The 12651-nt window shown below is 50.8% G+C and overlaps 1 protein-coding gene and 1 long non-coding RNA gene across 9 annotated transcripts in view; one reads left to right on the forward strand and one right to left on the reverse strand.

Annotated features, from left to right (window-relative positions):
• LOC140418149 (uncharacterized) overlaps positions 1-12651 on the reverse strand; it is a 1069702-nt gene that overhangs the window by 176269 nt on the left and 880782 nt on the right. The window lies entirely within an intron of this gene.
• LOC140418141 (chromodomain-helicase-DNA-binding protein 8-like) overlaps positions 1-12651 on the forward strand; it is a 257962-nt gene that overhangs the window by 153416 nt on the left and 91895 nt on the right. For all 8 annotated transcript variants that reach the window (XM_072501551.1, XM_072501558.1, XM_072501554.1 and 5 more), the window contains exon 17: positions 3276-3486. In XM_072501551.1, coding sequence (XP_072357652.1) covers positions 3276-3486 — 211 coding nt within the window. The remainder of the gene's footprint in view (positions 1-3275; positions 3487-12651) is intronic.

Here is a 12651-nt window from a genome sequence, read left to right on the forward strand (position 1 = left end):
AGGGGTTTAGGATGGTTTATATATAGAATAACAGATACCCGGGAGTGAGGTACAGACTGGAATCTAATCGAGGGGTTCGGGCTGGTTTATATATAGAATAACAGATACCCGGGAGTGAGTTACAGACTGGAATCTAATCGAGGGGTTCGGTGTGGTTTATATATAGAATAACAGACACCCGGGAGTGAGTTACAGACTGGAATCTAATCGAGGGGTTCGGTGTGGTTTATATATAGAATAACAGATACCTGGGAGTGAGTTACAGACTGGAATCTAATCGAGGGGTTCGGGGTGGTTTATATATAGAATAACAGATACCCGGGAGTGAGTTACAGAGTGGAATCTAATCGAGGGGTTCGGGGTGGTTTATATATAGAATAACAGATACCCGGGAGTGAGTTACAGACTGGAATCTAATCGAGGGGTTCGGGGTGGTTTATATATAGAATAACAGATACCCGGGAGTGAGTTACAGACTGGAATCTAATCGAGCGGTTTGGGATGGTTTATATATAGAATAACAGATACCCGGGAGTGAGTTACAGACTGGAATCTAATCGAGGGGTTCGGGGTGGTTTATATATAGAATAACAGATACCCGGGAGTGAGTTACAGACTGGAATCTAATCGAGGGGTTCGGGGTGGTTTATAAAGAGAATAACAGATACCCGGGAGTGAGTTACAGACTGGAATCTAATCGAGGGGTTCGGGGTGGTTTATATATAGAATAACAGATACATGGGAGTGAGTTACAGACTGGAATCTAATCGAGGGGTTCGGGATGGTTTATATATAGAATAACAGATACCCGGGAGTGAGTTACAGACTAGAATCTAATTGAGGGGTTCGGGGTGGTTTTTATATAGAATAACAGATACCCGGGAGTGAGTTACAGACTGGAATCTAATCGAGGTGTTCGGGGTGGTTTATATATAGAATAACAGATACCCGGGAGTGAGTTACAGACTGGAATCTAATCGAGGGGTTCGGGATGGTTTATATATAGAATAACAGATACCCGGGAGTGAGTTACAGACTGGAATATAATCGAGGGGTTCGGGGTGGTTTATATATAGAATAACAGATACCCGGGAGTGAGTTACAGACTGGAATCTAATCGAGGTGTTCGGGGTGGTTTATATATAGAATAACAGATACCCGGGAGTGAGTTACAGACTGGAATCTAATCGAGGGGTTCGGGGTGGTTTACATATAGAATAACAGATACCCGGGAGTGAGTTACAGACTGGAATCTAATCGAGGGGTTCGGGGTAGTTTATATATAGAATAACAGATACCCGGGAGTGAGTTACAGACTGGAATCTAATCGAGGGGTTCGGGGTGGTTTATATATAGAATAACAGATACCCGGGAGTGAGTTACAGACTGGAATCTAATCGAGGGGTTCGGGGAGGATTATATATAGAATAACAGATACCCGGGAGTGAGTTACAGACTGGAATCTAATCGAGGGGTTCAGGGTGGTTTATATATAGAATAACAGATACCCGGGAGTGAGTTACAGACTGGAATCTAATCGAGGGGTTCGGGGTGGTTTATAAAGAGAATAACAGATACCCGGGAGTGAGTTACAGACTGGAATCTAATCGAGGGGTTCGGGGTGGTTTATATATAGAATAACAGATACATGGGAGTGAGTTACAGACTGGAATCTAATCGAGGGGTTCGGGATGGTTTATATATAGAATAACAGATACCCGGGAGTGAGTTACAGACTAGAATCTAATTGAGGGGTTCGGGGTGGTTTTTATATAGAATAACAGATACCCGGGAGTGAGTTACAGACTGGAATCTAATCGAGGTGTTCGGGGTGGTTTATATATAGAATAACAGATACCCGGGAGTGAGTTACAGACTGGAATCTAATCGAGGGGTTCGGGATGGTTTATATATAGAATAACAGATACCCGGGAGTGAGTTACAGACTGGAATCTAATCGAGGGGTTCGGGGTGGTTTATATATAGAATAACAGATACCCGGGAGTGAGTTACAGACTGGAATCTAATCGAGGTGTTCGGGGTGGTTTATATATAGAATAACAGATACCCGGGAGTGAGTTACAGACTGGAATCTAATCGAGGGGTTCGGGGTGGTTTACATATAGAATAACAGATACCCGGGAGTGAGTTACAGACTGGAATCTAATCGAGGGGTTCGGGGTAGTTTATATATAGAATAACAGATACCCGGGAGTGAGTTACAGACTGGAATCTAATCGAGGGGTTCGGGGTGGTTTATATATAGAGTAACAGATACCCGGGAGTGAGTTACAGACTGGAATCTAATCGAGGGGTTCGGGGTGGTTTATATACAGAATAACAGATACCCGGGAGGGAGTTACAGACTGGAATCTAACCGAGGGGTTCGGGGTGGTTTATATATAGAATAACAGATACCCGGGAGTGAGTTACAGACTGGAATCTAATCGAGGGGTTCGGGATGGTTTATATATAGAATAACAGATACCCGGGAGTGAGTTACAGACTGGAATCTAATTGAGGGGTTCGGGGTGGTTTATATATAGAATAACAGATACCCGGGAGTGAGTTACAGACTGGAATCTAATCGAGGGGTTCGGGGAGGTTTATATATAGAATAACAGATACCCGGGAGTGAGTTACAGACTGGAATCTAATCGAGGGGTTCAGGGTGGTTTATATATAGAATAACAGATACCCGGGAGTGAGTTACAGACTGGAATCTAATCGAGGGGTTCGGGGTGGTTTATAAAGAGAATAACAGATACCCGGGAGTGAGTTACAGACTGGAATCTAATCGAGGGGTTCGGGGTGGTTTATAAAGAGAATAACAGATACCCGGGAGTGAGTTACAGACTGGAATCTAATCGAGGGGTTCGGGGTGGTTTATATATAGAATAACAGATACCCGGGAGTGAGTTACAGACTAGAATCTAATTGAGGGGTTCGGGGTGGTTTATAAAGAGAATAACAGATACCCGGGAGTGAGTTACAGACTGGAATCTAATCGAGGGGTTCGGGGTGGTTTATATATAGAATAACAGATACCCGGGAGTGAGTTACAGACTGGAATCTAATCGAGGGGTTCAGGGTGGTTTATATATAGAATAACAGATACATGGGAGTGAGTTACAGACTGGAATCTAATCGAGGGGATCGGTGTGGTTTATATATAGAATAACAGATACCTGGGAGTGAGTTACAGACTGGAATCTTTCTGATTGATGTTCCCCGTCTCGTCAGGCCTATTAACGATTGTGAACCTTGATTGACAGGGGCCGAGGAGAAGATCCTGGGAGAGTTCCGTGAGATTCATGATCCCATTGCGCTGGATTTCCACCTGCAAGCCATGATCCAGTCAGCGGGAAAGCTAGTCCTGATCGACAAGCTCCTGCCCAAACTGAAATCCGGGGGTCACAAAGTGCTCATCTTCTCCCAGATGGTTCGATGCCTGGACATCCTGGAGGATTACCTCATCCAAAAGAGGTGAGGGGTTACCCTGGCTGGGATCAGAGAAATAAGGTTCTTTATTGTCACAAGTAGGCTTACGTTGACACTGCAATGTAGTTACTGCGAAAAGCCCCTAGTCGCCACATTCCGGCGCCTGTTCGGGGACACGGAGAATTCAGAATGTCCAATTCACCGTCTTTGGACGGTGGGAGGAAACCGGAGCACCCGGAAGAAATCCACACAGACATGGGCAGAACGTGCAGACGCCGCACAGACAGCGACACGAGCCGGGAATCGAACGCGGGACCCTGGCGCTGTGAGGCAGCAGTGCTAACCACTGTGCAGCCGTGCTGTCCACTTGTCTGCAACGGCACGGGTCTAAGGTGCCGTAAACCCACCTGGGGGTGAATGGGAGGAGTTGCCGGAGGAGGTTACAGAGATAGGGAGGGTCGTCGGGCCTGGAGGAGGTTACAGAGATAGGGAGGGTTGTAGGGAGCTGGAGGAGGTTACAGAGATAGGGAGGGTTGTAGGGGCTGGAGGAGGTTACAGAGATAGGGAGGGTTGTAGGGAGCTGGAGGAGGTTACAGAGATAGGGAGGGGTGTAGGGACTGGAGGAGGTTACAGAGATAGGGAGGGTTGTAGGGGGCTGGAGGAGGTTACAGAGATAGGGAGGGGTGTAGGGGATGGAGGAGGTTACAGAGATAGGGAGGGTTGTAGGGACTGGAGGAGGTTACAGAAATAGGGAGGGTTGTAGGGGACTGGAGGAGGTTACAGAGATAGGGAGGGGTGTAGGGAGCTGGAGGAGGTTACAGAGATAGGGAGGGGTTTAGGCGCCGGAGGAGGTTACAGAGATGGGGAGGGTTGTCGGGGCTGGAGGAGGTTAGAGATAGGGAGGGTTGTAGGGACTGGAGGAGGTTACAGAGATAGGGAGGGGTGTAGGCGCCGGAGGAGGTTACAGAGATGGGGAGGGGTGTAGGGGCTGGAGGAGGTTACAGAGATAGGGAGGGGTGTAGGGGCTGGAGGAGGTTACAGAGATAGGGAGGGTGTAGGGGCCGGAGGAGGTTACAGAAATAGGTAGGGGTGTAGGGGCTGGAGGAGGTTACAGAAATAGGGAGGGGTATAGGGACTGGAGGAGGTTACAGAGATAGGGAGGGTTGTAGGGGCTGGAGGAGGCTACAGAGATAGGTAGGGGCTGGAGGAGGTTACAGAAATAGGGAGGGGTATAGGGACTGGAGGAGGTTACAGAGATAGGGAGGGGTGTTGGGGCTGGAGGAGGTTGCAGAGATAGGGAGGGGTATAGGGACTGGAGGAGGTTACAGAGATAGGGAGGGTTGTAGGGGCTGGAGGAGGTTACAGAGATAGGGAGGTGTGTAGGAACTGGAGGAGGTTACAGAAATAGGGAGGGGTATAGGGACTGGAGGAGGTTACAGAGATAGGGAGGGTTGTAGGGCCTGGAGGAGGTTACAGAAATAGGGAGGGGTATAGGGGCTGGAGGAGGTTACAGAGATAGGGAGGGTTGTAGGGCTGGAGGAGGTTACAGAGATAGGGAGGGTTGTAGGGGGACTGGAGGAGGTTACAGAGATAGGGAGGGGTGTAGGGCTGGAGGAGGTTACAGAGATAGGGAGGGGTGTAGGGCTGGGGGAGGTTACAGAGATAGGGGTGTTGGGGCTGGAGGAGGTTACAGAGATAGGGAGGGTTGTAGGGGCTGGAGGAGGTTACAGAGATTGGGAGGGGTATAGGAACTGGAGGAGGTTACTGAGATAGGGAGGGGTGTAGGGCTGGAGGAGGTTACAGAGATAGGGGTGTTGGGGCTGGAGGAGGTTACAGAGATAGGGAGGGTTGTAGGGGCTGGAGGAGGTTACAGAGATAGGGAGGGGTATAGGGACTGGAGGAGGTTACAGAGATAGGGAGGGGTGTAGGGCTGGAGGAGGTTACAGAGATAGGGAGGGGTGTAGGGCTGGAGGAGGTTACAGAGATAGGGAGGGTTGTAGGGGCTGGAGGAGGTTACAGAGATAGGGAGGGGTATAGGGGCTGGAGGAGGTTACAGAAATAGGGAGGGGTATAGGGACTGGAGGAGGTTACAGAGATAGGGAGGGGTGTAGGGCTGGAGGAGGTTACAGAGATAGGGAGGGGTGTAGGGCTGGAGGAGGTTACAGAGACAGGGAGGGGTGTTGGGGCTGGAGGAGGTTACAGAGATAGGGAGGGTTGTAGAGGGCTGGAGGAGGTTACAGAGATAGGGAGGGTTGTAGAGGGCTGGAGGAGGTTACAGAGATAGGGAGGGGTGTAGGGGCTGGAGGAGGTTACAGAGATAGGGAGGGGTGTAGGGGCTGGAGGAGGTTACAGAGATAGGGAGAGGTGTAGGGGGCTGGAGGAGGTTACAGAGATAGGGAGGGTTGTTGTGGCTGGAGGAGGTTACAGAGATAGGGTGTAGGGGGCTGGAGGAGGTTACAGAGATAGGGAGGGTGTAGGGGCTGGAGGAGGTTACAGAGATAGGGAGGGTTGTAGGGGCTGGAGGAGGTTACAGAGATAGGGAGGGGTGTAGGGGCTGGAGGAGGTTACAGAGATAGGGAGGGTTGTAGGGACTGGAGGAGGACAGAGATAGGGAGGGGTATAGGAACTGGAGGAGGTTACAGAGATAGGGAGGGGTGTAGGGGCTGGAGGAGGTTACAGAGATAGGGAGGGGTGTAGGGGCTGGAGGAGGTTACAGAGATAGGGAGGGTTGTAGGGGCTGGAGGCAGTTACAGAGATAGGGAGGGGTGTAGGGGCTGGAGGAGGTTACAGAGATAGGGAGGGGTGTCGGGGCTGGAGGAGGTTACAGAGATAGGGAGGGTTGTAGGGGGCTGGAGGAGGTTACAGAGATAGGCAGGGTTGAGTAGATTGCACCTCTGTGCGTAGTAATAATCTTTTATATTGTCACAAGTAGGCTTACATTTACACTGTAATGAAGTTACTGTCAAAATCCCCTAGTCACCACATTGCAGCAAGTCATCTTAACCCCTAATAAACCCGAGCGATGAAAGTTAACGTACCAATGGCCTTCCCGATTACTTCATGTACCCGCACGCTAGCGTTTAGTGACCCATGATTGAGGAGTTAGATACAGAGTAAGGTGTCCTCTCCACTGTCCAATCAAACACTCCCAGGACAGGTACAGCACGGGGTTAGATACAGAGTAAAGCTCCCTCGACACTGTCCCCATCAAACACTCCCAGGACAGGTACAGCACGGGGTTAGATACAGAGTAAAGCTCCCCCTACAGTGTCCCCATCAAACACTCCCAGGACAGGTACAGCACGGGGTTAGATACAGAGTAAAGCTCCCACTACACTGTCCCAATCAAACACTCCCAGGATAGGCACAGCACGGGGTTCGATACAGAGTAAAGCTCCCTCTACACTGTCCCCATCAAACACTCCCAGGACAGGTACAGCACGGGGTTAGATACAGAGTAAAGCTCCCTCTACACTGTCCCCATCAAACACTCCCAGGACAGGTACAGCACGGGGTTAGATACAGAGTAAAGCTCCCTCTACACTGTCCCCATCAAACACTGCCGGGACAGGTACAGCACGGGGTTAGATACAGAGTAAAGCTCCGTCCACACTGTCCCCATCAAACACTCCCAGCACAGGTACAGCACGGGGTTAGATACAGAGTAAAGCTCCCTCTACACTGTCCCCATCAAACACTGCCGGGACAGGGACAGCACGGGGTTAGATACAGAGTAAAGCTCCCTCTACACTGTCCCCATCAAACACTCCCAGCACAGGTACAGAACGGGGTTAGATACAGAGTAAAGCTCCCTCTACACTGTCCCCATCAAACACTCCCAGGACAGTACAGCACGGGGTTAGATACAGAGTAAAGCGCCCTCTACACTGTCCCCATCAAACACTCCCAGGACAGGTACAGCACGGGGTTAGATACAGAGTAAAGCTCCCTCTACACTGTCCCCATCAAACACTCCCAGGACAGGTACAGCACGGGGTTAGATACAGAGTAAGGTGTCCTCTCCACTGTCCAATCAAACACTCCCAGGACAGGTACAGCACGGGGTTAGATACAGAGTAAAGCTCCCTCTACACTGTCCCCATCAAACACTCCCAGGACAGGTACAGCACGGGGTTAGATACAGAGTAAGGTGTCCTCTCCACTGTCCAATCAAACACTCCCAGGACAGGTACAGCACGGGGTTAGATACAGAGTAAAGCTCCCTCTACACTGTCCCCATCAAACACTCCCAGGGCAGGAACAGCACGGGGTTAGATACAGAGTAAAGCTCCCTCTACACTGTCCCCATCAAACACTCCCAGGACAGGTACAGCACGGGGTTAGATACAGAGTAAGGTGTCCTCTCCACTGTCCAATCAAACACTCCCAGGACAGGTACAGCACGGGGTTAGATACAGAGTAAAGCTCCCCCTACACTGTCCCAATCAAACACTCCCAGGATAGGCACAGCACGGGGTTAGATACAGAGTAAAGCTCCCTCTACACTGTCCCCATCAAACACTGCCGGGACAGGTACAGCACGGGGTTAGATACAGAGTAAAGCTCCGTCCACACTGTCCCCATCAAACACTCCCAGCACAGGTACAGCACGGGGTTAGATACAGAGTAAAGCTCCCTCTACACTGTCCCCATCAAACACTGCCGGGACAGGGACAGCACGGGGTTAGATACAGAGTAAAGCTCCCTCTACACTGTCCCCATCAAACACTCCCAGCACAGGTACAGAACGGGGTTAGATACAGAGTAAAGCTCCCTCTACACTGTCCCCATCAAACACTCCCAGGACAGTACAGCACGGGGTTAGATACAGAGTAAAGCGCCCTCTACACTGTCCCCATCAAACACTCCCAGGACAGGTACAGCACGGGGTTAGATACAGAGTAAAGCTCCCTCTACACTGTCCCCATCAAACACTCCCAGGACACGTACAGCACGGGGTTAGATACAGAGTAAGGTGTCCTCTCCACTGTCCAATCAAACACTCCCAGGACAGGTACAGCACGGGGTTAGATACAGAGTAAAGCTCCCTCTACACTGTCCCCATCAAACACTCCCAGGACAGGTACAGCACGGGGTTAGATACAGAGTAAGGTGTCCTCTCCACTGTCCAATCAAACACTCCCAGGACAGGTACAGCACGGGGTTAGATACAGAGTAAAGCTCCCTCTACACTGTCCCCATCAAACACTGCCGGGACAGGTACAGCACGGGGTTAGATACAGAGTAAAGCTCCGTCCACACTGTCCCCATCAAACACTCCCAGCACAGGTACAGCACGGGGTTAGATACAGAGTAAAGCTCCCTCTACACTGTCCCCATCAAACACTGCCGGGACAGGGACAGCACGGGGTTAGATACAGAGTAAAGCTCCCTCTACACTGTCCCCATCAAACACTCCCAGCACAGGTACAGAACGGGGTTAGATACAGAGTAAAGCTCCCTCTACACTGTCCCCATCAAACACTCCCAGGACAGTACAGCACGGGGTTAGATACAGAGTAAAGCGCCCTCTACACTGTCCCCATCAAACACTCCCAGGACAGGTACAGCACGGGGTTAGATACAGAGTAAAGCTCCCTCTACACTGTCCCCATCAAACACTCCCAGGACAGGTACAGCACGGGGTTAGATACAGAGTAAAGCTCCCCCTACACTGTCCCCATCAAACACTCCCAGGACAGGTACAGCACGGGGTTAGATATAGAGTAAAGCTCCCTCTACACTGTCCCCATCAAACACTCCCGGGACAGGTACAGCACGGGGTTAAATACAGAGTAAAGCTCCCTCTACACTGTTCCCATCAAAAACTCCCAGGACAGGTACAGCATGGGGTTAGATACAGAGTAAAGCTCCCTCTACACTGTCCCCATCAAACACTGCCGGGACAGGTACAGGACGGGGTTAGATACAGAGTAAAGCTCCCTCTACACTGTCCCCATCAAACACTCCCAGGACAGGTACAGCACGGTGTTAGATACAGAGTAAAGCTCCCTCGACACTGTCCCCATCAAACACTCCCAGGACAGGTACAGCACGGTGTTAGATACAGAGTAAAGCTCCCTCTACACTGTCCCCATCAAACACTGCCGGGACAGGTACAGCACGGGGTTAGATACAGAGTAAAGCTCCCTCTACACTGTCCCCATCAAACACTCCCAGGACAGGTACAGCACGGGGTTAGATACAGAGTAAAGCTCCCTCTACACTGTCCCCATCAAACATTCCCAGGACAGGTACAGCACGGGGTTAGATACAGAGTAAAGCTCCCTCTACAGTGTCCCCATCAAACACTCCCAGGACAGGTACAGCACGGGGTTAGATACAGAGTAAAGCTCCCTCTACACTGTCCCCACCAAACACTCCCAGGACAGGTACAGCACGGGGTTAAATACAGAGTAAAGCTCCGTCTACACTGTCCCCATCAAACACTCCCAGGACAGGTACAGCACGGGGTTAGATACAGAGTAAAGCTCCCTCTACACTGTCCCCACCAAACACTCCCAGGACAGGTACAGCACGGGGTTAAATACAGAGTAAAGCTCCGTCTACACTGTCCCCATCAAACACTCCCAGGACAGGTACAGCACGGGGTTAGATACAGAGTAAAGCTCCGTCTACACTGTCCCCATCAAACACTCCCAGGGCAGGTACAGCACGGGGTTAGATACAGAGTAAAGCTCCCTCTGCACTGTCCCCATCAAACACTCCCAGGACAGATACAGCACGGGGTTAGATACAGAGTGAAGCTCCCTCTACACTGTCCCCATCAAACACTCCCAGGACAGGTACAGCACGGTGTTAGATACAGAGTAAAGCTCCCTCTACACTGTCCCCATCAAACACTCCCAGGACAGGTACAGCACGGGGTTAGATACAGAGTAAAGCTCCCTCTACACTGTCCCCATCAAACACTCCCAGGACAGGTACAGCACGGGGTTAGATACAGAGTAAAGCTCCCTCTACACTGTCCCCAGCAAACACTCCCAGGACAGGTACAGCACGGGGTTAGATACAGAGTAAAGCTCCCTCTACACTGTCCCCAGCAAACACTCCCAGGACAGGTACAGCACGGGGTTAGATACAGAGTAAAGCTCCCTCTACACTGTCCCCATCAAACACTCCCAGGACAGGTACAGCACGGGGTTCGATACAGAGTAAAGCTCCCTCTACACTGTCCCCATCAAACACTCCCAGGACAGGTACAGCACGGGGTTAGATACAGAGTGAAGCACCCTCTACACTGTCCAATCAAACACTCCCAGGACAGGTACAGCACGGGGTTAGATACAGAGTAAAGCTCCCTCTACACTGTCCCCATCAAACACTCCCAGGACAGGTACAGCACGGGGTTAGATACAGAGTAAGGTGTCCTCTCCACTGTCCAATCAAACACTCCCAGGGCAGGTACAGCACGGGGTTAGATACAGAGTAAAGCCCCCTCCAAACTGTCCCCATCAAACACTCCCAGGGCAGGTACAGCACGGGGTTAGATACAGAGTAAAGCTCCCTCGACACTGTCCCCATCAAACACTCCCAGGACAGGTACAGCACGAGGTTAGATACAGAGTAAAGCTCCCTCTACACTTTCCCCATCAAACACTCCCAGGACACGTACAGCACGGGGTTAGATACAGAGTAAAGCCCCCTCTACACTGTCCAATCAAACACTCCCAGGGCAGGTACAGCACGGGGTTAGATACAGAGTAAAGCTCCCTCTGCACTGTCCCCATCAAACACTCCCAGGACAGATACAGCACGGGGTTAGATACAGAGTGAAGCTCCCTCTACACTGTCCCCATCAAACACTCCCAGGACAGGTACAGCACGGTGTTAGATACAGAGTAAAGCTCCCTCTACACTGTCCCCATCAAACACTCCCAGGACAGGTACAGCACGGGGTTAGATACAGAGTAAAGCTCCCTCTACACTGTCCCCATCAAACACTCCCAGGACAGGTACAGCACGGGGTTAGATACAGAGTAAAGCTCCCTCTACACTGTCCCCAGCAAACACTCCCAGGACAGGTACAGCACGGGGTTAGATACAGAGTAAAGCTCCCTCTACACTGTCCCCAGCAAACACTCCCAGGACAGGTACAGCACGGGGTTAGATACAGAGTAAAGCTCCCTCTACACTGTCCCCATCAAACACTCCCAGGACAGGTACAGCACGGGGTTCGATACAGAGTAAAGCTCCCTCTACACTGTCCCCATCAAACACTCCCAGGACAGGTACAGCACGGGGTTAGATACAGAGTGAAGCACCCTCTACACTGTCCAATCAAACACTCCCAGGACAGGTACAGCACGGGGTTAGATACAGAGTAAAGCTCCCTCTACACTGTCCCCATCAAACACTCCCAGGACAGGTACAGCACGGGGTTAGATACAGAGTAAGGTGTCCTCTCCACTGTCCAATCAAACACTCCCAGGGCAGGTACAGCACGGGGTTAGATACAGAGTAAAGCCCCCTCCAAACTGTCCCCATCAAACACTCCCAGGGCAGGTACAGCACGGGGTTAGATACAGAGTAAAGCTCCCTCGACACTGTCCCCATCAAACACTCCCAGGACAGGTACAGCACGAGGTTAGATACAGAGTAAAGCTCCCTCTACACTTTCCCCATCAAACACTCCCAGGACACGTACAGCACGGGGTTAGATACAGAGTAAAGCCCCCTCTACACTGTCCCCATCAAACACTCCCAGGACACGTACAGCACGGGGTTAGATACAGAGTAAAGCTCCCTCTACACTGTCCCCCATCAAGCACTCCCAGGGCAGGTACAGCACGGGGTTAGATACAGAGTAAAGCTCCCTCTACACTGTTCCCATCAAACACTCCCAGGACAGGTACAGCACGGGGTTAGATACAGAGTAAAAGCCTATGTGAAGATGAGGTGTGAAGTTTCAGTTGGGGCGATGGATAGTTTCAAGGTCGCGAGGAAGGATCTAAAGAGGGAGCTAAGACGAGCAAGGACGGGACATGAGAAGTATTTGGCAGGTAGGATCAAGGAAAACCCAAAAGCTTTCTATAGGTATGTCAGGAATAAGCGAATGACTAGGGTAAGAGTAGGACCAGTCAAGGACAGGGATGGGAAATTGTGTGTGGAGTCTGAAGAGATAGGCGAGATACTAAATGAATATTTTTCGTCAGTATTCACTCAGGAAAAAGACAATGTTGTGGAGGA

This window comes from Scyliorhinus torazame, chromosome 5 (assembly GCF_047496885.1).
Source record: "Scyliorhinus torazame isolate Kashiwa2021f chromosome 5, sScyTor2.1, whole genome shotgun sequence".
In the NCBI taxonomy this organism is placed as follows: domain Eukaryota; kingdom Metazoa; phylum Chordata; class Chondrichthyes; order Carcharhiniformes; family Scyliorhinidae; genus Scyliorhinus; species Scyliorhinus torazame.